We start from the raw sequence: 27,790 nt of genomic DNA on the forward strand, positions 1-27,790 counted from the left end.
CATTTTAAAAATAAAATTACATTTTCCAAGATGAAAATGCAGATCAGGGTTCTGCACTTTTCTAAATCACTTGACAAGTTGGTAGAGGTAATTTGGCAAAGGCCTATGTGGCAGCAGTAATAGTGAAGAATTTGTCCAGTTGTTTCACAGGACCTGTAGTAAGAGTAAATTCTTATGAGTGATTTACCCAAGCAACCCTTGGGTAAAAGAAACTACAAAACCTTGCAATGTATTGCTGTCCATCCTATTTATAAAAAGCTAGGCATGTATATAAGATCAGTCAACAAACTAAGAAAGAAGCAAAATTTCCACACATCAGGGATACACATGGAGAGCCAAACTGATAAATTCCTCCTTTCTTAAAAAATTGCATTTTCTTTGTGAACTTCATTCAAAGGTTGAGTTTTTCATCATGGATATTTATCTTCTGCAGCATCATATTCTGGTAGTTCACAAAAGTCAATTTATGGAGTCAGACTTTCATTTTAAACAAGGTGTAAGAACAGGGACCTGGCCCCAATGCCAGAAGCTATTTCAGCTTCTCAACTATGGCATGTGGTAAATATTAGGAAGCAGAGTTTCCAAATGTCACGTAGGATTAGTTTTGGTCTTTCTCCCTTTTTTTGCAACACTAATCTGTTCAGCTTTCTGCCTTAAAAAAAAAAATCTGTGTATTTTTCGGTTGTTTTTCTTCATCTTGCCAATATTTAGGCTAACGCTCCAATAATGGAGCTTTTATCATATAACTGGAAAGCAAAATAAATAAAAATTGTACATGCTGTTATATGAAATACAAAGTAATGCGAAATTAGAACACTTTCTGCTGGGAACATCAAACATTGGCCCTATCTTTGTGAAGACAAATGCAAGCCCCAGTTTCCATTACGCTCCAGCACACCAGTGTGTCTTTTCCTTTTTGTGCTCTCCGGCGTGAGAATAACATTTCCGAAATCTACGTTGTGGACACTGTATTCTGTCCATCGCTGTGCTCATTGGAGGAGCCAAGCTTCATCGTCTTCGCAATTTTTAACGACTTGGAGAAAGAAGACTATTTCTTCAAACTCCCCCCCCCCCCCCCCCATTATATCGTGTAAAACAGGACTTTTTGTTTTGCACACATGGCACCACGTAATCCTTTACTTTGCTATCGTCCTTTAAATAAGATGCGTTAGGTACTAAACATAAGCTGCTTGCGAAGACTTCTAACGTGTTGGGATGCTAATGTTCATCGAACGCCTGCAATGTACTCGTACTGTTACCGTGAGATTGCTGCCTGATATTAACCATCTATCCAGGAGAGGGTGCGGGACGTGGAATCCTCCAATAGTAATGGTGAGGGTGGGAATGCTACCAATCCGTGTGGGAGGGGGTGGGATTTCCTGTCTGCTGTGAGGCTGTAGCGGAGTGGAGGTGACACGTAAGAGAGATTGGGGAAAAGGGCCTGGAAGTTTTCTGTCGTGTGGAGTTAAACGCAAATACTACTTTGTTGTTACAAAGCTGCATTTCAGTATACGGGGTGCTGCAGCCAGACAGGTTATACAGCGGTGCACGGTTTATGGCAACATTTTACTTCATTCCTAAAATTGGATCGGAGACTTTTTTTTGTTGGGCTTTGCAACTTGTAACCTGGAAAGGATTTTCAGCGTCAGAAACAGCTCAAGTTGTAGGAATGTCTCTCTGCAACTGAGTGCTGCGCCCTAATATGCTCTTGTTTCATTGAAAATAAACATTGGACTGAATTGTGGCGGGGGGGGGGGGGGGGTGGAAACCCTGACTTCTTCGATTTGGAGGCTCAAAGTTCACGTTTTGGAGGGAAAAAGAGGGAATATGGGAAATAATATGTGTTCCAGGAGACAGAAAAAGATTTTTCAAACTTTGTTCTTTCTTACAATAGTTTTTGGGTTTCTTTATGGTTTGTTGCTATACTATGAGATGCATAATCAGTTAAAGAAGGCTGAAACTCTGGCGTTGAAGTACCAGCAGCACCAGGAGGCTTTATCTGCACAGTTGCAAGGTAAAGTGTTAAAGCTCCAGCATCTTTCGTGTGTGTGTGTGTGTGTGTGGTTTGTGTGTTGGTGTCTACACGCGTCCGTCCTCCCAAACTTACACTCCAGCTGCTTTGTTGCTTAATCGTGTCTAGTTTAGCTAAAATTAGTCAATATTTAAGGCCAAGACTATAAATTCCACAAACTTTTTAAATGAAAAAAGGCTGGTGTTGCTGCAAGCAGTATTAACACTTGGTTGGCGGTGTCTGTGTAATCTCCACACTCTGGGTGCGCGGCCGGCATTCCTCAGGTTCCCAGGACAGTTGCAAGCAGATTTTCTTTTCCTGCCTGTGGCGGCGGCGGTATGTTGTGTGGGATTCATTTGCAGTGTCATCTTGATCTGTACGGGGGTGGGTGGGGGAGTCCTGCATCTCCTGTTTCATTTGAAGCTGTGTTTAAGTTCGGCTGAGCAACAACAACAAGAAGAACAAAATAAATCTAAAGAAAAAAACTCGGCGCAGAGTTTGTGTTTGGGGAGAGTAAATATTTGGCGGTGCGAAGAGGCGTGACTGAAGTGAGCAGTCGGCTGGTGTGTTGCTGAACCGTTCAGTTACATTTCTGTCATTGGCACCAGATCAGTGCGGGGGATAGTAGGAAATCTGACAGTGCCAATGCACGCAGTTTATAGGAATTGCGTTCTCTGCTGCTGCTGTCCGTTGACACGTTTGCTCAGTTTTCCGACCTATGATCTTCACTGCAAAAATGAAACGATTCCAACTGCGGCTGGAGAAAGCGCTCCTGGAGCTCGGATATCTCTCCTCAGCTACCCTTCATTTCTCCCCCCAAACTATCCTGGTTTTAAAATCACCCCATTTGTCCGGCAGCCTCGGTGAATCGTTTTCTACTGCACCTTCCCCAGCAGCAATGTTTCTGTCCTACTATAGACTTATGCATTCAGGCACAAGGGTTTTGGGGGAGCTTTGAGTTAAAAGTGGGAGTGTAACTCGAGATCGCCCTGCTGTGCGAGGCCCTCATCAGGAGGCTGTTTCACACTGGCTTGAGTTTGTACAGAATGCACCGGAACTCCTCAGAGACTGTAACGTCCTGATTTATAAACTCGGTTCATAGAATTCAACGTCCTGGAGATCTCAGAAGTCCCCAGGGTGGGTGCCAATTCTTTTCAATGCAGGAATCTCAGTACTCGGAATTGGGATTCCCCCGTTTGGTTCTACACCAAGTTACAGAGAAAATGAGTAATTCTCACTCGCTGATTTAAAACTAATATCCCGTTTGGACTATGGAGGTTCACCTTTTGGTCGAGCTTTCGCTGATAGTTTGCCAAACCACAAGCTCATTTCCATTCTGTGGGCATTGTTGATCTGTTCACAGTCTCGACCAGTGCTTTTCACACTCATAAAAGTAGTTACATGAAGTGAAAAACATCACTTACTGTCCATAAATGTTTCTGAAAATAGGTTAAACTAGATGATGACATGAGTTCAAATCTCATCAAGGCAAATTGAAAATTGAATTTAGTTTTAAAATATCTGCAATTAAAAATACTCTTTATCAGTAAAAAAAAAGTGACCATGCAGCTATTGGATTGTTGTAAAACCCCAATTGGTTCACGATTGTCCTTTAGGAAAGGAAACCTGCTGTTCTTAGCTGCTTTGGCCTATATGAGAATTCAGTCCCACATCAGTGTGGTTGACCCTTAACTGCCCTGTGAAGTGGCCACTCAGTTTTATCAAAGCACACGGACTGCAGCGGTTCAAGAAGGTGGCTCACCACTGCCTTCTCAAGGCAACTAGGGAAGGGCAATAATTACCAGCCTTGCCAGCATCTGAGAATGAAAATAAAAACGATGCATTCTGACTTTTTCCCCTTGGTAATAAACAGTGGAGCTGATGAGTTTTGAATACTCTACCATTCTTAAATAATGTACACCAGCTATCACTGCATGTTTTATTATTGCTTGGTCATAACAGGTTCTTTTTCAATACTTCAAAAACAGTAGATTAAAACATTCTAGTTTTCACCGACAATTTGCCAAACTAGCAAATAGACTGCTTATTTTCATCATCAAAGATCAAAACATTTTACAAGTTATGATACATTGTATCTTTTGATCTTGAAAATGAAATGCTGGACTGTGGGGAAACAATTCTTTGGAATACCATGACTTTGACTTTTGTTCCCTTAAAAACTGAAGAATATCAGGTGATTGATATTTACACTTTAATGAAATTCCACCATTGGTCCATTGAACTTTGAAAGCTGATGTATTTACAGAAGGAAAATAAGACAATGTAATTTTATTTGGGAGAATATAACAGATTAAAACTAAATAATGATAGAGTCAAAACTTTGACCATTAAAGAATCTGTGAATCATGTTGTTGGTGTTTGTTTAACGATTTTACGCCTAGAAATTTGAGATCACTAAAAACTTGCTGGTGTCACCGCGGGCGGGAGTTAACGGCCGGCGAAATTGATGGTACTGGCAGGACCGGGATATTTGTGCTGGTTGCTAATTAACATTAGCCCAGCGCTAACTCACCGTGCAAGGCCGTTAAATGTAGCATGGCCATAGCGTCATTGCAGCAAGAACAGCCTTTTCAGAAAGCAATGCTGTCATTTTAGAAAGCAGTGTTGGTCCCTTAAAGGGGAACTGCCTTCTAAAATGAAAAAAATAAAAATAATTTAAGAATAGGTAGTTTTTAGCCCTTACAGCTCAACTACCTTCTGAAAAAAAGTTAACATTAAAAAGAATTCCCAAATGGGAGTCTTCAGCTCTTAAAGCTGAATTGCCTTCCGCACCTAAAAATCCAGTCGAAAAGCTTAAATACAAACTTACTTGAAAGATGCGTGTGTCCCGTTAAGAATTGCTGACAGCGTATCTGTCAGTCTGCTGCACGCTCGCTTTTCAGAGTGAGCTTATGACGCAGTGCTAAACTCAGTGCTAAGGTCCAAATTTGCAGAGCGTGGCATTAAGTCGACATTGCAGGTCGACTGACGTCACGCTCTCCATATTTGCATCTCCAGGGCCAGTGCTGCTGTCGGCAGCGCTAAGGCCCTCACCAAAATGATGGTCGGCAAGTCCCGCACCAGAAAACGGCGTTAGAGTGGCAGCTGCCGTTTTTTCCAAGATTGCAGTGGTAACTCATGCCAGTAAGTAGCCCAATTTCTGGGCCATAGTGTCTGCGCCAGTTAATTCCTATTAATGAAAGTCTGAGCTTTAAATGAGTTTACTGAACACCCTGGCAGTGTCTTGTACTTGGCAGGAATTCACTGTTATCACTTAATCTAAACTGTAAAATGAACTTGGAAGTATACATTTACTACCTAACTCTTAGTAGGCACCAGCTGTATTGGCGAAGACCTTGTTTCATCTTGATAGGATCTGCTGTTAACAGCACCAGCTACTGATAACATTGGGGAATTGGAGCTCTGTGAATTTGATGTTTTTATTTTACTCAAGAGTATTGCAGGATGGTTGTTGACATAATATTCTCTGTTTTAACCAGTTGCATAAAAGAGTTTATTATTTCCTACTTTGCACATTTTTGGTACATTTTGGATCTCTTTTATTGTAAAGTAAAATCTTAAATCTTTGCAAATCCCATTAAGCCTGCATCTCCCGGAGATTGTGCACATTCTGTCAATTTTTTTGGTAACGGTCAAGGTGCAGTTTCCTTTTGCGCACTGCGCATGCTACCACAACACACACAATGGCTCGATAGAGGACTGGATCAGGCAATGCTGGATATATCCCATCGAACTAGTTAAGTTGTGGGAAGATCAAGATCTGTGTTTTGTCTGGAAAGTGTCCATTTGCTAACTAGCCAAAGGTAAGTTAGCTTGTTGCTTTTGGGAGTTGAAAATAAAACATCTCATTACCTTGCAAATTACAATGTTTTATTTATCCCTGTCTCTGCAGTCCTGCAATGCTACTGAATTGGCCAGAATTTGTTGGCAAAATAACTGTGACTTTAATGCGCACACCATTATCAGTGTGTAAGTCGCCCAGCAATTTGTGGCGAGGAAGAGATACCCCTTGAGTTGTAAATCGCCACAAAGTGCTGGATGATTTGTGCTGCTCCGCTCAAGAACAGCAGCTCGCTGTCAGCCTCCTCGGGTGTTTCAAGAAATTGCTGCATTTGAGCATTAAATAAGAATTAAACTTGCTGCAGAAAGTTAGGGCTGGTACATAACAATGTAAGAACCATTTGATTGATGAGCTTTTATGTTCCTGCAATGCCACTCAAACTCCCCAGCCCAGAAAGGGAACAGTTGAAACTATGGAATTTCATTCCTGCATGTAGTATAATTGTTCTTTGAGATTTTAAAAATTTAAGTTAAATTTTAAAATTTGTTTTCTTACTTTTCTGTCTTTTTTTCTCGCTCTCTTAATCCAATCTTTCTTTTCTCATTATTTCTCTTTCTGTACCTGATTTGACACTAATTCACCCTATTTCTTTCTCTGTTGTTTCTCTGTTTCTTTCTCAAACCTTAAATATCATTGGCTAAGGAGACAGACTGTTGGTCCCATCGTTCACAAAAGTCCCAGATGCCCTGTTGCCCTCGCCGCGTCATTATCAGTTCGCACTTCCAGCAATTTGCGACGTGAAGACTTATCGAGCAGAAGGGTGAGGAAAAAATCTAATGGGGCAGATCATGAGATGCTCCTCTCCAGCAAACTCTGGGCCATTGTTTCTCCTGCATTTGGACCTTTATATCATGTTGCAGTTCTTCCAAATTACCCTCACTGCTCTGTGTGGAAACGAAAGACAGTGGCCTAGATTTTCTGCAGGAGCTGAATTGGAGTGCATATTCAAACTTGCGGTACATAACACCAGCCAATCTTCTGGTCTTAGATCAGTACCATATTTTAGAAGGGGTTCCTGGCCTAGGAGTAGGGTTATTGTTCTGTTGTGTATGTCCTTTGGTTGAGGCCAGCCACGTTGTTGTGGTGCTGGCGGCCTCCACCAAAAGTTTTTTGTGAAAATTTAAAACCTACCTCCTGTGGCCTGTGCCATCCATTGAGCTGCAAGCATTTGCACAGGCTTTGTCAATGGTTTAAAAATTAAAAGGCCTCCCGCCACCCCCATAGCAATACTGGACGCTATGGACCAGTGAGCATATCTTGCATCCTAAGGTGCAAATGACATAAAAATAAAGAGTTATAAACTTGACCTCTTCAAATAATTTTGAAACATTTTGAGCAGAAATTGCTAGAATATTCCAGCAGTGCAGCTGACTGAATGGTACTGATGTATCCTGGGAAAGTAGGTACAGTGCACATGCACAGATGACACAAACCAAATGCGGTTCACAAAATAACAGCGCCAATCCTGTCCTAGACCCTTGGGACAGGTCAAGGCCTTCACCTTTAATGAAAGCATTATAAGATTCCAAAGACAATTCAATGAATAAATATAATCATGCTATTGTGAAATAATACTTTCTGATTTTTTAAATTTTGCTTAAACCCAAATTTTAGACCTTTGAAATGTCAGTTACTGAGAAAAAATTGTTGGATGCAAAAAGCATTTCAGAAAGAATTTTGAGCGATTTGTGAGAACCTGGTGGCTGTAGAAGTTATAGTCTCCCCAGAAAATAGTAGCTATTGTCTGTGTCACAGGCCGTGACAGGGAAGCATAACACCTTTAACATTGAGAATACCTAACACAGCACCACCTACTGGAGTAACAGGTACTGTAGATACTTACAATGAGAATTCAATGAAATGTGTGCCCACATACTGAATCTATCTAATATATATATATATAATAGATAGATATGCAACTGTGCAGCAATGTAAGTCATCTCCCTTCTTCTCTCTTCACCCCCCTCTCCCAAACCAAGCTTTTTTGGCAGTTGATCTGCCTTAGAATTTTGGAATTTGTCAAAATGAATGACATTAACAAAATGACAGTTGTGGAGATTGTTCATTGCTTACATAGCATCAACTATTGAACTCAAAATTGAGCTATTTTTAATTTAAACTTTATAAAAATGTTAATAAATGCAGTTCCCTCACAAAGCACAGTCTGACCATTTAATGGACTTGTGATTTAAAGGAGCTGTTTGTCTTTATGTATCATTAGCTGTAGGATTACAGATGTTGTGATTCTTCAGCCAACAGCCTGAAAGAAAGAACTTGTGTTTATATAGTACTGTTCACATTCTCAGAATGTCCTAAAGCACTTCAAGGCCAATGAAGTACTTTTGAAATATTGTCACTGTAATGTAGGCAAATGCAACAAAGTCCCACTAACAGCAATGAGACAAATTACCAGATAATTTATTTTTAGTGGCATTAGTTGAGGATAAATGTTGGCTAGGACACGAGGAGAACTCCCCCTGCTCTTCGAATAGAATGGAATTTTTTTGATGCCCACCTAAGAGGATGAGAGAACTCAGTTTAATATCATCTGAAAGATGGCACCTGTGATAATGCAGCACTCCCTCAGTACTGTACTTAGTTTTAGCCTAAATTATGTGCTCAAGTCTCTGGAGTGGGGCTTGAACCCACAGCCTTTCTGGCTTAGAGGCGACGGTCTTACTACTGAGCCAAAGCTAACGCTCTATGTACACAAATCTATATCTGACATAAGCTCAGAGTTCCCTGTAACTGAGTCTGCAGTACAAATAGCAATTAATTTAGAAATAAATAGTTTTCATGAAAGAATTTACAAGAATGGGTTGTGAGGGATATCAAAATGTTTTGGTAGTCTAGTAGAGGGTGCCTTTTTGAAGTTGACGGTGCAAATTGCGGGTGTTTTGCTCTGCATCCAACACCACTGATACTGAACCTGTGAGTGCTTGATGTTGACACTAGGTGCAAAAGATTGTAAAGTTTTCTTTTCTCTTTTACTGATCTTATTTACCTTAATAAATACGGAACTCATAAAAATCTTACATTATTTTTTAAATCAGATAAGCATTCCCGCTACTCCACTAGAGCAAGGAGTTTGCATATCACAGAATCACAGAAACCCCACAGTGCAGATAGAGGCCATTTCGGCCCATCGAGCCTGCACCGACACATATCCCACCCGATCCCCGTAACCCCTACACCAACACGTAACCCCACGTATTTAATCCCCCTAACACTAAGGGTCAATTTATCATAGCCAATCAACCTAACCCGCACATCTTTGGACTGTGGGAGGAAACCGGAGCACCCGGAGGAAACCCACGCAAACACGGGGAGAATGTGCAAACTCCACACAGACAGTCACCCGAGGCCGGATAGTTGTATAGTTCTGCTCAGTTGTATGCATCCTGGTAGATAATCATACAGGAAACTCTCATTTAAACGGCACCTAAATATCCGGAATTCTCTATTAGCTGGCAAAATTCATACTCTGAAAACACCTCAATAACCGGAAATGTTGCCGAGTCCAAGTCCGAGTCTCCCGCGGTGGCCGAGTTAGTCAGTGTGGGTAGTTCTCCAAACTGCCACTACTCGGCTTCTTGGCACTGTCAAAAGTCCGAACACCTCAATAACAGGAGTCTGACGCATTGTTTGTTAAAAATAGCCTCGGTAGATAACCCTCTCCGTCATCCGGAATTTTTTAATCAACCGACACCATCCCGGCCCCGTTGGTGCCGGATACCAGAGAGTTTCTTGTATTTACTGTAAACTTTCCTTGTTTCTGCTACTCTCATAGACTTGGGGAGAAATTCAGTATCGCCCCATTTGGGGCGCAATTATCGGCCGGGCGCAAAGATTAGCGCCTGGCGCTAATTATTGTCTCCAACTGCAAACTTGGCTTTTATCGCCCCTGGAGGTGATTGAAGCGCTAAATCAGGCGCTTCACAACTGTCTTAAGGCACAAAGGCCGAGGAGCGAGGCGCTACCTCAGAGCGCTGGCGAAGCTCGTGATGTCAGTCAGCAATGGAACACAGACACAATGGCTCTGGCCAGTTCTTAAAGGGGAGGGTTGATCTTGCTCTCCATCCACATCCTGCTCATTGCAGCCTTGAATCTCGGCCTGGAGAGACCTGTACATCAAATCTGCTGGAAAGAACAATGGAGCGACCCAGCGAAAGAGCTGAGTGCAGCCCCCACAGTCTCTTTTAAATCGATACAAGGAAGGGCAAATCATAATGAACCTGCAAAGTGCTGCTCAGTACCCAAAACTCCTTCACACAGCGTTGAATCTCTCCAGAAGTCTCTCTCAGAATGCGTGGTGCAAAAATGTCACCAACAAAAAAAGGCAGGAAGCGGTCGCCTTTAAATAGCGCTCGCCCAGTCCCTTCCTGACTGCAAATGCTCCCCTCAACCTGTCGTTGCTAGCGGCAGGCGGTAAGGCAGGGGGCGCCACTCAATATCCGGTCCGGGGCACTACCGGGGCGTTGCACACTCGACTGACGTCCCGATCTGCCGGTGCAGGAGATCGTGGCGGTAATGTTTAGTGCCGCCTCAAAATGTCTAGTTAATTTCGTGAGTGGCGCACACATCTCCGCGCACGGGCGCAAGTTGCTTTGCGCCCCATTAGCGCCCTCTTAAGGCGCTAACAGGAGGCGCAAACCAGCTGAATTTTTCCCCCTTAGAGTTAAGTTGGAGGGAGGTGGCAGTTTCTCAATTAATTTCTTAATTATTTAAATGTGCATTAAAAAATAAACCTATTCACATAAAAGAAACAAGGGCTCATTAAGTTTACAATTTTAATTTTGCTGAATTTAAAATCTTCATTTCTATCAGATAGGAAAAGTCAAAAATGATTTTATTTAGAGATTTATTATTAGTTTAAAAAAGTAGGCAGATTGTTCGTAGTCAAAATATGAATTATTACTCTGCCACTAATATGTTGTGCCTGAGCCAAGCTGCAGCATTCAAATGTTGTTTATTTGCTTTAGACATTGACTAATGATAAGACGTCTATGTATTTTGTATGTATGCTGCAAATTATAATTCAGAGTTTTGTGATCACTGTTAACCTTTATGCAAGTTTTATCAAAGTATTGGATTGCTTATAAAGATATACATCAAAATACTGTAACATACTGTAATGGTGAAAAACTATGGAAAATATTTTTTAATAAATTGGGGTAAGTGTTCCAGGGAATAATTTCAGTGCCAAAATTAATTATTAATTAAAACCTAAACAAATCTGCTATTGTGTTAACCTGCCAACTTACATTTTTCAAACACCAGCCTTATTTTTCTTTAATTATCTGTTCAGCTTGAAATTTGTTAGGAAGGGAAGAGGGAGAGCAGTAGTTATTCTATTGTTTGTGTCCAAACACTAAGTAATCATCTCAATAATTTAAAAACACTTGGTAACTTTAATCAAATGTGAAGGGCCTGGATTTTGTGATAGGAATAACGGTGAGGCTATTAGCGCTAAGGGGAACAACTTCTCCAGTCAATCCACGTAATTGAAGAATACTGTGAGTTAAGAAATATGCTGTAGTACAATGTAATTATTTAGGATTAAGTACATTTCCGTTCTATCTCCCGCACTTCTGCCCTCACCCCTGCCCCTCCCTCCCGGAACCACGATAGGGTTCCCCTTGTCCTCACCTTTCACCCCACCAGCCTCCACATTCAATGGATCATCCTCCGCCATTTCCGCTACCTCCAAAGTGATCCCACCACCAAACGCATCTTCCCCTCCCCTCCCCTTTCAGCATTCCGTAGGGACCGCTTCCTCCGAGACACCCTAGTCCACTCCTCTATCACCCCCAGCACCCCTTCCCCTTCGCCTGGCACCTTCCCGTGTAAGCGCAGGAGATGTAACACCTGCCCCTATACCTCACCCCTTCCCACTGTCCAGGGCCCCAAACACCCCTTCCAGGTGAAACAGCGATTTACTTGTACTTCTTGCAATCTAGTATACTGTATTCGCTGCTCACGATGTGGTCTCCTCTACATTGGGGAGACCAAATGCAGATTGGGTGACCGCTTTGCGGAACACTGCCGTTCAGTCCGTAAGGGTGACCCCGAGCTTCCGGTCTCCTGTCATTTTAATTCACCGCTCCATTCCCACTCAGACCTCACCGTCCTTGGCCTTGTGCATTGTTCCACGGAAGCTCAATGTAAACTCGAGGAACAGCACCTCATCTTCCGATTAGGCACTTTACAGCCTTCCGGACTCGATATCGAGTTCAACAATTTCAGATCATAACCTCGGCCCCTATTACATTTTTACTTATTTTTTATCCTCCCCTTTGTTTTGGTTTTTCCCTCCCCCCCTCCCACCTTTCCTTTTTTTTCTCTCTCCCACATGGCAGCTGTCTCTCATTCTGCCAGAACATTTCACACCTAATCTGAGCCGTCTTTTGTCTCCACTAGTCCTATCACCATCTCGTCTCGTTTTGAATACCTCTTAATGTCTCTTCACTTCTTTTGTTCTCTCCCAGCTCTGCCTTTCGATCTATTTCATTTCCTTTCCAGTTTTGAAAAAGGGTTAGACCCGAAACGTCGACTCTAATTTCTTTCCACGGATGTTGCCTGGCCTGCTGAGTTTTTCCAGCATTTTCTGTTGTTATTTCGGATTTCCAGCATCTGCAGTATTTTGCTATTGTTTAAAAAAATATAGTTTGTTTCTTACCTTCACTCTTGCCAGTTGTAGTTTGTTCTTTTGTATAAAGGTATAGCAACAGGAATAAAAACAAAAATTATTCTAACTTATCAGCAGAATGTATATTAATGAGACATATTGCAAATCACATATATCATCTTTTCAACAAAGCACAATATTTGCAACTATGCCAAAATGATAATAAGAGCCCCCCTTTCTTTTTCTTTACAAAAACATAAAATGAATGAATAAACTATTTCATGGTCATACATGTATAGAATTATAAAGGAACTCAAGATGAGTAAAATCTCACCTGGTATGCGGTTTGAAATCACGCCTGCAAATAATCTCCATCATTTATTGATGCCGGACAATTCATTTCATGATTCCTACCCAGACGTGTAATGCATGAAAATTAGCATCCACTCTCAACTCCAATCCATTTCTTTCTCTGTGCCATTCAAATTTACAGTCACCTTACCAGACACTATAGGGTAGATTTTCAACTTGCCGCCAGCGTGTAAAACTGCCATTGTGGATCGGCCTCCCGTTATACAAACTGCTCGATTTTCATTTCCATTGATTTCAGTGCAAATTGGGTGGCATCTTGGAAGCCAATATTAGGAGGATCTTGACTCAAATGAGGTTATTGTCTCAGGTGCCAGGGAAATATGTCAGCAGATTATTAGTCAGATATTCTCATTAGATCAAAATCATTCCACCTGACTACACACCCATCACAACATCTCCCCAGCATTCATGGCTACTCAAATCCTTTCCTGTGAACACATCTGTCTTTGGGTCTTGTAAACCAACCGTGCCACTTCACCTCAACAAGACCTTGCTGACTTCTGTTGGCTCTCCATCCCTTAAAGCACTGAATTTAAATTATTACTGAGGGATAGCATATCAGTGAGGAATAGAAGGTAATGGAAGAAAGAACCTTGGGCCACTCCTGTGGTGAGCTTGAGGGGATGGGAGAAAAAGTCAATGCAGATGATATGCTAGCTACATTGGAAAAAAATAGGATAGGGAGGTGCCATTGAGTTGGATCGTGGAGGAGTTACGGTTGAAAAGGATAGAATGGGTTGATCATGTCTAATACTGTGGAGAGATCAAAGAGTGGTAGCGCATTATAATCACAGTCACAAAGAATGTCCATGCTATGATGTACATCCATATTTAGAAATCAGGTGTCTTTCAGAAATTTTTTTTAGAGAATAATTCACTTTTAACTCTATATCATACAAATATTTGTAGGCTAAGGCAGCAAGGGGGTAGCCTGGAGGTGGTCATTGTTACAATTTGGGCTCTCTTCCAAATTTTTTTACTTGTGTTTGCTGCAAATGGACTTGACACATCCACATGGAGCTCAGAAATTGACTTTAGACATATCTGAAAATGAAGTAAAAATGTGGTGAAGAGCCCGCAGCATATAGCTCGGTCTAAGAAGCCTCGATCACAGAACTGCCAATCAAGGCAGATCAAAGACACAGTGGAACAGCTTGAATAAAGAACCACTTGATGAGAACAGTTCACAACTCATCCAAGGCTTGCATAACTAATTAGTGCTTTGATGAGGCATTGGGGGTAATTTTCGACTTCAGCAGAGACTTCAATAGAAAGGAAAATTGTGTGTCATGTATAACGGGCGCCGATTCACTATCGACAGTTTCCCGCCCCCACTGCAGTTGTAAAGTGGCTTTAGGATGAGCTTTCTGCATCCTGTCTGATTTACAAATGAAAGCAACTGTTCTGCAGCACAAAGATTACTTCATGGTTTTAGCTGGCACCTGTCCGATTGCAATATACAAATACAATATCCATCATCCTTCAAAAGATTCAGAATTTGGTTAGCTGTAGTTTAAATGCTACTGGGGCTGTGACCCAAACAACCCAAGTGTTTCCCAAACTATTGGAATAATATTTCTCATATTCTCTAAACCAAACCCGGGGAGACACAGGGTGGGAACACGGCAAAGTACCCAGGACGGAAAATGTAGGTTGCGCAGCGTAGCGAGGCAAATTTTTTTAGCAGCCTATATTTTAACAGTTGCACATATACACTACAAATGCAAAATGGGATACTTTCCTTTATTAGCGGAGGTATAGAATATAAGAGCAAGGAAGTTATAAAACACTAGTTAGGCCTCAGCTAGAGTACTGTGTACAGTTCTGGTCACCACATTACAGGAAAGATGTGATTGCACCGGAGAGGGTACAGCGGAGATTTACGAGGATGTTGCCAGGACTGGAGAATTTTAGCTATGAGGAAAGATTGGATAGGCTGGGGTTGTTTTCTTGGGAGCAGAGGAGGCTGAGGGAAGACTTGATTGAGGCGTATAAAATTATGAGAGGCCTAGTTAGAGTGGATAGGAAGGACCTATTTCCCTTAGCAGAGAGGTTAATAACCAGGGGCATAGATTTAAAGTAATTGGTAGAAGGATTAAAAGGTATTTGAGGAGAATATTTTTCACCCAGAGGGTGGTGGGGGTCTGGAACCCATTGCCTGAAAGGATGGAGGCAGAGACCCTCCTCACATTTAAAAAGTACTTGGATATGCACTTGAAGTGCTGTAACCTACAAGACTACGGACCAAGAGCTGGAAAGTGGGATTAGGCTGGATAGCTCTTTTTCAGCTGGCAAAGACACAATGGGACGAATGGCCTCCTTCTGTATTGTAAATTTCTATGATTCTAAGTGTGCATATAATTACTGTGGAAGTGATGTCACACTATTGAAGTGCATTCAGACATCGTTTATAAATAACAGAATAACACTGTTCAGTCCATTGACCTGAAACATAGGGGGGAATTTTCCCAGCCCTGAGGAAGCGTGTTTGGAGCCGGGTCTGCCGGGAAAATGGCAGAAACTGGAAGTGGGTACCGACCCCGCTCCCAACCCACCTCCGTGCCATCTTCCCAGGAGGCGGGTCCCCGAATCGCGCAGGGACCCGTCTCCTCGTGGCAGGAAGGTGATTAGAGCCAATTAACTGCCTGTCAGCGAGGCGAGCAGTGGGTCTGCGGGGGTGAGAGGGGTCGAAATGTCAGCTGTAGAGGTGAGTGATGGGTGCAAGTGTGGACAGGTAAGTAAGGTGTTGGAAAAAGTTTCCTTACATTTGCTTCTTTCTGCAGGCTTCAACTGTTGAGGATCCGGGGGTGCCTCATCTCAACGGCAGAGATGACAGAATGGCTGCTGCATTCTCGGATGCAGCAGCATTTTGCTGAGGAGAGAGGTCTTGGTGAGCCTTTGTGCAAGGGCTCACCTTAGAACAGAGATTGTCAGTGTTTGACAGCTTCTTAAAGCTGTCGAACACTGACAATTCATCTGTCAAAATTTTTTCGACAGATGAAGCGTCATACGCTGATGTCATCTGTCACCGGCTTTCCTTTTAATTGGCTGGAACAAGGCCAATCAAGGGAAAATAGCGTGTGTTCGTCAGACGTCGCTGGGGGCTGGACTGAAACCCGGAAACCAGAAGTCCCGCCTCCAGCACGTCTCCATTGACAAAATCCAGCCCTGTGATTCTGTCGAACGGTTTGATATGCATATATTCCAATGAATATTGCTCTAGTGTATTTGGGACCGAGTTTCGTGAACCAGGGACTCTACCGGGGACATTGTTTGCCCGGGGACACAGTACCTCATCCGGGGATTGTCCCCAGAAAACAGGGATGTATGGTGACCATCTAAAGATTTCTTTGGTTGAAGTCTGTTTTAAACTGACAGGGCTAGAAATTCATTATAGCCCAGGAATGGGCGGTATCTTTAGAAAAGTTTGAGAATTAGCGCCAGGCGCTAATGCTTTAGACTGCCTGCAAAATTCATTCTCACTGCTCAAAGAAATGATTTTGGCGCTAAATCATGTCTTAAAGGCCTAGCCCAGTGGTGTTACACTCAAAGGGTGGACCAATATCGGGTGCAGTCTAATCACAACTCATCATTGCCACAGGCTTTTCCCAGTACTTAAAGGGCAGGTTCATTGATACTGCAGCACCTCATTCTCAGCATTGCTGGCTGTGCAGCTGCCTCATCAAGGAGAAGCACAACAAGAAGGAGGAGCCGGAGGACTGAAGCAGGTGTGCTCATGGCAGATCCACCTCAGTTGGGTGGTCAGGGTGATTGAATGCTTCAAACAAATGCTACATACCACCATCTGTACCACAAACTTCACACACTGCCCAAAGCACCAGACCTCCAGTGCTCACCCACCAACAATCTCTACCTAACAACGCTCACACCCACATCTCACACCTTGCACACAATGACAGCTATTCAACTAAGCCAGGCACAAGGGTCATTAGTTATTAGAATGATTGTGATATATGTGATCTGTTTATGCATACATTTATTCATGGAGTTTGTAATATTTTGTGGTCTCTCTCATTTCACCTTTGCTCCCAGGAGGACGCTGTAATATGGCATGACACAGGGATGGCATGATGGGCATGTGGTGTGCAAAAGGGATCTGGGGTTTAAGTCATCCTGCTGTGAGGCTGGAGGTCTGTTTGGAGGAGGTGGCAGAGTTCTGTGACCACCACCTTGGTGATGCAGAGCCGTCTAATACACTGCTCCTCGCTTAATTGAAGGTAAGAGAAGTGCTGTCGGAATACCCTCGGAGGGTAAGGCCTCCTGGTGAGAGCCCTGATGTCCCTCCTCATCCCTCTGCGCACATGTTCCTGTATTCCTGGCTGCCTACGATCCATCCGCCATAGATCCTGGAGGGCAAGGTGGCATGCCAGTACAGCCCCCATTAATGTTGCCAAGTGTAGCAGTTTGAATCTTTAAACAATAAATGTAGTCACTTTGCACTTGCCAGAAGACTGCTGATAAAAAAAGCTTGAAATTACTCATACAAACTGCTCCACTGGCTGAAACTGTTTCACGCTCTCTGATGTCACCATCTGCCTCACATTGAAGTCCCCGGCAGTACCTTGCACCGGTGGCGGACGAAATTGCCGTGCGGCGCTAGATTTGCATCGCCCCGGTGCTACTGCATCAGCATCCCGTTACTGCCCTCTGCAGGTGAAAATGGGAGGCGCTAACTTACTGAACTTTTCCCCCATAGGCCCCAAACTTATTGGGCCTGCTCCGCCAGTGTACATGTGACAGAACAGATCTCCTGTCCACCTTAGGCTGGACACCCTGTCTGAAATCCTGGTGACAGGGTGGGCTACTAGTGCCTGTAAGGTCACATCAGCAGTAATCATCCCAGCCCAACCTGATCTACCCTTATAAGTTTCAGTAGCACCTTACCACTCCATTTGATGCCACCCAAGGCCCAACTGGGCCAAAGAAAAACATTCTTTTTTCATTCTTTGGCTCCGACTGGCACCATTCTACCACTAGAGAAGGTCATCGGCCCCCTCTAGGTGCTGAGCTCTACTTATTATGTTGCCATAATTGTGAGTACTGATATTTTTACCTGTCTTAAGATGATCATCATTACAAAGATTAAGGTGAACATTGGATCATCCTATTGAATGGCGGAGCAGGCCCGAGGGGCCGTATGGCTTACTCCTGCTCCTAGTTCTTATGTTCTTATGTAAGTATTTAGAAATCATGGAATATTTGTTTATAGTATTTATAGTTAAAATAGTTTTTAAATCACTTATTTAAATGCTGAAATCTGATTGCTTAAGAATGGCTTCAGGTTTTTTATTATTTAGGACAGCCAAGCTTGATAAAAGAGACATTGATCTCCTGATTATTAGATTAGAGAATTGACCTTTGTTCAATACTTTTTACTGTTATAAGCTTCATAATCAAAATATCCTTAATATTTTTACTCTGTATTTTCGATAAGAGGCAGTATATTTGCAGAGCTTTTTATAAAGTGGCAGGCTAATGCTGCACAGGAGCAAATGATTAAATGAATATTAATGTATCCAAGTCCGGTATGTGTCAAGTAAAGCCACACTCAACACGTGAGGGCGATTAATCAGCATCTTTTTGTTTGGTAGACAATCACTTAACAAATGTATGGCAGTATAGTGCTATTAGCATGAGTCCTATACATAAATCCTTTTAGGTATAAGCAATTACTATGCCATCAAAAAATTCCTGTAGAAAACTGTCATTTAGATAGATGCATAGATATGGGATGTTGGCTTAGAGAATGGATATTACAACCTGGTTATTTTGTTGCAGAGGCTCTGGAGACATGGTTTTATTGTGACTGATGTCTTTAGATCTACTAGATAAATAGCACCCCAAAGATTGATGGCAAGAATTGATTAGTAATCCTGCTTCAGCACTATATGGCAAATCTACTTAGATAAATCATGCATTGGGGGTGTGGGAAGAATGATATATCCAATGGGATTAAACCTAATCATTATAGTGATCATTTCCAAAGGTTATTTATCTGGGGTTTGTTGACCTGCTGCATTGGAGTCTGAATTCACTGTCTTAGTGAAGTGATGCTATGTTGACGTCCATAAGCACCCTCTATAAATTTATTGCTATATAAAACTAGAAGCAGTATAATTGCTGCAAATTGTCTCTGAAGGAAATGACTGTGCTAATAGATACTATTGTGCACCTCTGCAAAAGTTTTCATTGACTAACCGTGTGTAAGAGCAGAAAAAATGCCTCTTGCTGTGTGAGTCAAAAAGTACACCCTTGTTATTGTAATTTGCTGGAAATGACATAAGACCGCTCATGTCATCCGAGTTCTTCAGATAATGGACAAAATACGACTCCAGCATACCATGTGATATAGGCCCTAATCTACAAATTGGGTTTAGCAAACGTATAAATTAAGCAATAGCAAATTATCAATGCATTAGATTCTACGAGATTATAATATTTAACAATAACTCCTTGCAAAATGTAACTCTTCACTAATCACCCTAGTAATTCTGAGCTTGGATCAGAATCTGTAATGTAAACTTTCAATGCAAGTTTGAACCCCTCAATGAGACGTTGCATGCTCAGCCTTATACAGGCTGCAGTACAGTAGAACAGGAAGAATTGCTGAACTGGCAAAAATGTCTGTGCACGGAGCTGTTAATTACCCATTTCCCTCAGCGATACCCTTTAGAACAACCCCAGCATTAAAAAGCAGGCTACTGAGTTCATGTTTATGGCAGTTTGCGAACTTGATTGCTGTGATCTCTGCATATAAAATCCAAACTTGTAATATCTCAGTATATGTCTGTTTATTTATATCAAGTTGAAGGGATTGCTTATAGGCATCAGAGGTAAGGAAAGCAAACCAACCCCAGTAGCACTTTGATGTGGATTCCCTTACAACTCGGGAAACTGTTTCTTTTAAGAAAGCAGTTCCAGATAACTCAGTTGGCAACAACAATAACTTGCATTTATATAGCGCCTTTAACATAAAACATCCCAAGGTGCTTCACAGGAGGGTTATCAGACAAAATTTGACACCGAGCCATATAAGGACAGGTGAGGTAGGTTTTAAGGAGTGTCATAAAGGAGGAGAGTAAGTGGTTGACGCAGAAAGGTTGAGGGAGGGAATTCCATAGTTTAGGGCCTAAACTTCTGAAGGCACGGCCACCAGTGGTGGAGCGAAGGAAATCAGGGAATGGCCAGAATTGGAGAACTGCAGAGTTCGCGGAGGGTTGTAGAGCTGGAGGAGGTTACAGAGATAGGGAGGGGTGAGTCCATGTAGGGATTTGAACATACGGATGAGAATTTTAAATTCGAGGCATTTCTGGACCAGGAACCAATGTAGGTCAGCGGGCACAGGGTGAACAGGAATTGGTGCGAGTTAGGATACGGGCAGCAGAGTTCTGGCTGAGCTCAAGTTTACGGAAGGTGGAAGATGGGAGGCTGGCCGGGAGAGCAGTAGAATAGTCAAGTCTGGAGGTAACAAAGGCATGGATGAGGATTTCAGCAGCAGCTGGGCTGAGGCAGGGGCAGAGAATGGTGATATTATGGAGGTGGAAATAGGCAGTCTTGGTGATGGAGAGGATATGTGGCCGGAAGCTCAGATCAGGGTCAAATTGGATGCCGAGGTTGTGAACAGTCTGATTCAGCCTCAGACAGCAACAGTCAAATGAAGGAATAAAGGGCTAGAACATTGTTATAGCCAAGAAATGGGTGGTGTTAGGACAAAAGATGGTGAATTAGTGCCAGGCGAAAATGCTCTAGACTGCACGCAAAATTCGTCCTCACTGCTCAATAAAATGATTGGAGTCTTATATCAAATCTGAAAACCTAAGCTCATTGGCATTACAGTTAAAGGCTAGACCAATATCGGATGCAGTCTAATCACAACTCATGATTGCCATGGGCTTTTTTCACTACTTAAAGGGGAGGTTCATTGATGCTGCAGCACCTCATTCTCAGCATTGTTGGCTGTGCAGCTGTCTCAACAACCATAAGAAGAAGGATAAGGAGAAGTAGCACTTATTTTACAAATCCTCATGGCAGATCGCCACCCCAGGGAGCGAGCACGCAGGTTTTCCCGTGAAGCTTTGAAGGCATTGGTTTTAGCGCTGGAGAGAAGGCGGGCAATCCTGTACCCACCAACTAGCAGGAGGCCCTCACCACAAGTCTGCTGCACTATGTGGAGGGAGGTGGCATAACACATCATGGATCACCCATCCGAAAGCCTGATTATCTGGCTGCCTCCTTCCTCCCTCCTGTTCCTCGTCTTCTTCCTCCTTGTCCTCATCCTCCTCCCTCTGCGCACATGTTCCTGTCTTTCTCGCTGTCTACGCTCCCTCCGCTGTAGATCCTGGAAGGCAAGGTGGCATGCCAGTACAGCCCCCATTAATCTTACCAAGTGTTGCAGTTTGAATCTTTGAAGAATACATGTAGCTACTTTGTACTTGCCACAAGACTCCTGCTATAAAACCCCCCTGAAATTACTCAATAAAACTGTTGCAGTAGCTGAAACTGCACCAACCTGACAGGTGCAAGTGATTACTGATGATCCTTTTAAATAATGTACCTGCAGCCGGCTTCCTGGTGTTGCACACCAGCTCTCTCTGTTGGTGTTCTCTCCAGGCGGTGAGTTAAGTGGCTAAAAGCAATTTGGGAAATCAGGCGTTCAGTGAGCATTGCACACTCACTGGATTCTGGATTTCTTGCCGGCATAAGAACATAAAGGGCAAAACAAGAAAACCCCACTCAGCCCATTGTCTGCTTCTTCCACATAGCACATACAATTTACCCTATAGTGGACTCTAATTCTCGCCCACCCATTCCTGAGGGAAAGTTCAATGTGTAAATACTCCCTAATCCCCAAAGGTTATTGAGCAAAATGCCAGTACATTCATCCATCCTCACATTTTCATTATCCACCTGGCAAGCTTCTATCCACAGAGATGTCCCATAGCTACAGAAAGGCATCATGTCCTGTGACACACTCGATCCCAGAGAGATCGATTACCATTTGAGCAAGGGCCTAGTAGCAAGGAAGTATCCAGTAGGAAGATGTGGGGCCTGAAAATCAATGGCAAACTGGCCTGTTTCTCCCCCCTCCCCGACAAAGCGCTACTCAGAAATCCTGTCAGATCCACGAGGTGGGCGTCCAGAATATTTTAGTATCCTATTTCTGGGATTTGAGACCATATTATACCAAGGTCAGACCGTTGGGCAGAATTTCGAGGCCGTAGTGCCCAAATTTGCAAACAGTATCCAAATGTGCCTCACCAGTGATGAGAATAACCTATTTAGATTTAGTCAAATGTCCTCATATATGGTTGAGAAAGTTGCTTGATTTTATGAGTTGAAATTGCTTTTTGTTAATTGCTTGATGTGGTTGATTTAATTACTGTTATTAAGGTGCTATTGCGGTACAAAAATTTTAATCAGAAATTGCTGCACCTGTTAACTTGATGGCCCTGAATTTGCAAATAAAATCCGTGCCTACCTGGTGGTCTGGGAGGTACGGAGACTCGCGATCCCAGGTACCCGCGGGTAGAGGCCCACGTATCCCAGGGGCGCAGGCAGTTTGCGAGCGCCCCTGGGATCACGTGGGCCAGACCAACGAATGACAGAAGGGGATCCCCATTCATGCTTATTGGGATTCCGTATGTACGGAAACCCCATAAGCATGAATGGGAATACCCCAAAAAATACACCTAGACATCAAATAAATAAAATAAAAATCACATATTTAAAATTAATTAAAATGGCATTTAATTTAAAACAAAAATTCAATGTTTTGAAAAATAAATTTACATGTGTTAAGGGGCTAAAAATAAAGTTACTTTAAGTTTGTAAATGTATAAATTATTGATAACATTTTATTTTTCTGTTTTTTTAAAACTCTTACGCTGGTAAAAGCAGGCCTTACCAGGCGTAAAAATTTCACGGGGATGTGGATGATCTGTCAAGATGACAGATCGTAAGTTCCGGGTTTTAGCGCATGCCTAAACCCGGAACTTGCGCAGCCCTTATGGGCGTGTGCACACCTCGTACGCGCCCGTAGGGGCCGCAAATTACGGCCCGATATTTATTGCATATGTGTAGTGGAGAATGTTTGCCAAAATGATTGAACACTATTGAAATTCACAACATAATTAATGTTATTTTCACCATTCGTAGATTCCGATATTTGTTATAGAGATAAGCATTTTGGTCAGCAGTAGGAAGTAGTAATGTCTGAATAGATCCAAGTGCAAAATTCAAATGTAAGATGTATACTGAACCAGATCAGCTAACCTTCAACTGCTGATTATTTCTTACAGTTGTTTATGAACATAGATCAAGATTAGAAAAATCACTACAAAAAGAAAGAAATGAACACAAAAAAGCTAAAGAAGGTAAGGAAACATTGAGTCACATTGACATTTTATAAATGTGTTCATTCATTTTTACTTGTTCATTTACAAATGGCATAGGCCCTCATCAAAAGCAAGGATTTTTTTTCTGGTGCGGTCTTGCAAGCTTTTAATACTGGATTCCTCTGACCTGGCCTTTTGTGTGTCCCTCATCTCTTAATCTCATCATTGGTGGCAGCCAATTGTGAAGTGCTTTAGGATTTTTTTTTACGTTAAAGACAATGCAAGTCGTTGATGTCATTGTCTTCACCGCCAGTGGCCAAGATTCAGCAACTGTTGTAGAATTCTACAGTTGTAAAAATACATTGAAAGATTAATATTTTACAGAAATTCATTCCTGACATATGTGATGATTATATATGTAAAAAGTAGGTAGTAGGAGAACAGAGATTAGTGCTAAAATCTTCTGACCACAAGAAAGTTTGTAATGGCCTTGCCTGGGTAAATTATGGTCGTCATTATGGTGGTAGTGGAGAAGGAGAGGGAGATCTGGGAGTATAAATACAGCAGGTCTATAAAAGAAAGCCTGCATGGCAAAGATTGACCAGGGAGGTTGTAACTTTTATAATAAATAAAAACAGAAAATGCTGGAAATACTCAGCGGGTCAGGCAGCATCCGTGGAGAGAGAAACAGAGTTAACGTTTCAGGTCGATGACCTTTCATCAGAACTGGAAAAAGTTAGAGATGTAACAGATTTTTAAGCAAGTGCAGGGGCAGGAAAATGGGGGAGGGGAGGGGAGGAAAGAACAAAAGGGAAGGTCTGTGATAGGGTGGAAGGCAGGAGAGATTAAAAAACAAAAGGGATGATGGTGTAAGGCAAAAGGAGATGGTAATGGGACAAGTTAAGAAACAAAAGATGAGTCTAGATGAGGTGTAAATGGGAATGGCAGAATCATCAACAGCTGCCATGTGAAAAAAAAATAGGGGCAGAGGTTATGGTCTGAAATTGTTGAATACGATGTTGAGTCCAGAAGGCGGTAAAGTACCTAATCGAAAGATGAGGTGCTGTTCCACAATAACCTGCAGGGACAATCAACCATCTATGTTGTGGAGTAATTTCAAATCACTCAACACAAGTCCGAGATTGGGGGTCCAAACAGCCTTTATTCGCACCAGTGGGGCGGCCACTGGTGGGGAGACAGCCTGCTTCCGCCTTTGTTAAGCTTCTCTGAATTGTTACAGCAGTTAGTAGATATTTATACATACAGTTTGATGTGCTATACATTGTTCCCACCTACCTTCTAGAATGTTCTGCGTTATAACATCAGTTTTATCTCTTATCAGCATTTGTTTACTGGCCCTTTGTCCTAGTCCCAAGAATCGTTGACTGCTTCCTGATCTACTTCATGTCCTTGGGATATTGTTAGGCCGTCTGGTTTCTAGGCCGGTTACACATCTTGAGCATCCCCTTTGTCTTGCAACATTTGCATTTCTATGTTTCTGATTATCTTGTAGCCAGCCCAGTTACGCGATTATCTTGTAGCCAGCCCAGTTACGCGATTATGTGAGATAATGCTATGCACTGCCTTTCCTGACCATTTTTATATAGAACCAAATCCCCATCATGCACCAGCACTCCACACCAACCCTCATACATCTTCTTTCCCCCTTTCAATCTGCAATAGACTAATAGCAATGCTGGTCACCATTGCCCTCAATTTTAATGTTGCAAGGATCTCTCGGGGGATAATTGATGAATGAGCTGCTTTGGCGTGTACTGCTCCATTAAGGAGGTAACTGAAGCCCTGTAATGCCATTCACCTAACTACATGCAACTTACTAAGAACCACAGAAAACAAGCTGCATCGGGTAGGGAAATGGAAGCATAAAGTTCTCAATGCCAAGTCCTCCACTCTGCTTTGTAACTGGGCACTATTTTCTTTTTGGATACATTTTCAGTGACCAAACTTATTTGCCAGCCGTGTTCAGTTTTTGCTGTTTACTGCCTATATTTTACTTGGCCTCTGAAAACTAACAGTCTATTTTTTGTGGAATGAAAGAACCACAGATTACAAGTGGATTCATTTTAGTAAGTTGCACTGCTTGCAGTGTACGTGTTTAATGTGTTTTGAGATTGTGTTTGCCCTTGTGTGCCGTGAACTTCTTCATGCTTGTTAGGGATGCGACCTACTACAGTATTACACAAAGCTCATTGGTTTCAGCCAGTACATAAGGAAGTCTTGGCGTCTAACAAAACTTTAAATTTATTCAGCGTTCAAACTGCTTTCTAGTGAAAATGTTTAAAATCCTGATGTAACAGATTTTGTTCGGCTCTGAGATTCCTAGGTGAAAAAGATAAGGATTTTCAAGTCCTCACTTTAACCCACAGTAAGCATATTTACTTCTGTTAGAACCGCTTGGCTAGTCACTGAGGGGTTACCATTAAATCCACTACCCTTGCTACAGTCAAGTTGGTTTTGAGAGTCAATTAAGGCGTGTTTTGGAAATGCGATCGTCATGCTGAAACCTTATCTTGGTGCATCGCTTTAATTGCAGACATGTTTTTTTTACGTTCATTGTAATTTAACCTCCCTAACAACTGTCATGTTGAATTCCAATTGCTTCACAATGTTTCAGTTTTTTACTTAATAATTTAAAGCAAAGTCTTAAAAATTCATATTCATACTAAAGTAAACCCTTGATTGACCAGCAGAGCTATTTAATGTTGAATTGCCTTTTTGTTTGAACTTTTCCTTGCAGGTGTATCTTGTGTTGTGGCAGTGATATGATTCCATGTTCATGGTTTTATAGTCTACTCTTAATTCAAAGTTTTTTGTGTGAAAAAAACACTCAAAGGGGGAAAATTTCTGATGGTTAGTGTTACGTCCGTGAATAATTGAGACACGGACAGCAGGAGTGAACAAAATAAGTCTTTACTGGTGGAAGTCAATAGTGAAACTAAAAACACAGAGGCTTACTAGCGCCTTTTATACAGGGGTGGTCACTGCCGGTACTGCAGTCTGAGACCAGTTATTCTCTTAAAGGTACATACACAACAATTCCTCCCCTTTTAGATAAACAGTACATAACATTCATTTAACAACTAAATGATAACTAATTACAATCACAATTACTGTTGCTAGATACATTGGTTAAGTTTAAGCAATTATAAGTTCAGTCTTTGAGGAGGCTTCCTGATTCTGTCTGGATAACGCCTCTTTGGGTTATCAGGTTCTTCTGGCAATGTTGAGTCGGGATCAATGTCGTTGTTTGGTTCATCTGCTTCCAATATTACCGGTTCTGCGGTAGCTGCAATTGGAACGTCGATTTCATTACCAGGTGTATCAGATCGTGGTGTGGAGTTGACGTTTTCCAGTGACTCTAGAATCTGGTCAGCATGGCGTCTTACAATGCTCTCCCCAACGTCCACGCTATACATGAGAGGTCCTTGTCGTGTACAAATCGTTCCTGGCTGCCATTTCTCAGTGCGGTAGTCCCGGGCCAAAACTGGTTGACCTATCTTAAAACTCCTGGTCGGCCTTTCATTCATATTCTGAAACTGCCTGTTCTCCACATCTCTTCGGACGTTTGGCTTAACCAAATCCAAGCGGCATCGTAGTCTTCGATTGAAGAACATCATGGCTGGAGTTTGGTTGGTAACCGCATGTGTCGCATTCCAGTAGGCAAGCAAGAAGTTGTCCACCTTGTGTTGTAGGGGTATATCTTCATTACACATTGCCTTGATAGCCTTCTTGAATGTTTGGACAAACATCTCGGCCAATCCATTAGTGGCTGGATGATATGGGGCAGATGTGTAATGCTTAACACCATTGTTCTTTAAGAACCTCCGGAACTCTTCAGACACAAACTGTGGTCCATTGTCAGAGCAAATCTGTTCAGGCAGCCCATTCCTGGCGAATATGGTTCGTAAAACTGTGATAGTTTTTTCCGTGGTGGTTGAGGACATTTTTATTACCTCTGGCCACTTTGAATGTGCATCCACTGCAATTAAAAACATCGAGTCCATGAAGGGACCAGGAAAATTAATGTGCACCCTTTGCCATGGAGATGAGGGCCACTCCCATGGATGCAGAGGAGCTTGTGGTGGGGCGTTTTGGACCTTCTGGCATCCTGCACAGCTCTTGGTCATCTCTTCGATTTCTCTATCGATTCCCGGCCACCACACAAACGCTCTGGCTAAGTTCTTCATTTTTACCCCACCCAGATGACCCTCATGAAGCTCATTGAGCACTCTATCCGTCAACTTAGGTGGAATTACTACTCTGGATCCACACATCAAGGTTCCTCTGCACACTGACAGCTGTTCTCTTCTCGGCGAGAATGCTGGCAGCAGTGGTTCGCCATGTGCTGGCCATCCCTTCACCGTTAAATCATAGACCCGTGATAGTGTCGGGTCATTCCGTGTTTCCTTTTCTATGTTTGCATTCGTCACAGGGAGACATTCGACTATGGTCGAGTGGAATAACTCCATTGGATCCACTGCAAGGTCTTCTTCTTCCACCATCGGCAACGGTAGACGTGACAATCCATCAGCATTTCCATG

The 27,790-nt window shown here is 42.5% G+C and overlaps 1 protein-coding gene across 4 annotated transcripts in view; it reads left to right on the forward strand.

Annotated features, from left to right (window-relative positions):
* The first annotated feature begins 1,379 nt into the window (after positions 1–1,379).
* golim4a (golgi integral membrane protein 4a) overlaps positions 1,380–27,790 on the forward strand; it is a 141,976-nt gene continuing 115,565 nt past the window's right edge. Inside the window, exons 1-2 of one of the 4 annotated variants that reach the window (XM_085990366.1) lie at positions 1,380–2,014; positions 23,193–23,267. In XM_085990366.1, coding sequence (XP_085846492.1) covers positions 1,828–2,014; positions 23,193–23,267 — 262 coding nt within the window. In that variant the 5' untranslated portion in view covers positions 1,380–1,827. The remainder of the gene's footprint in view (positions 2,015–23,192; positions 23,268–27,790) is intronic. The other 3 variants (XM_085990367.1, XM_085990368.1, XM_085990369.1) reach the window with 3 other exon arrangements.

Source organism: Somniosus microcephalus, chromosome 6, assembly GCF_052327205.1.
Source record: "Somniosus microcephalus isolate GS21.2 chromosome 6, FLI_Smic_1.0, whole genome shotgun sequence".
Taxonomy (NCBI): Eukaryota; Metazoa; Chordata; class Chondrichthyes; order Squaliformes; family Somniosidae; genus Somniosus; species Somniosus microcephalus.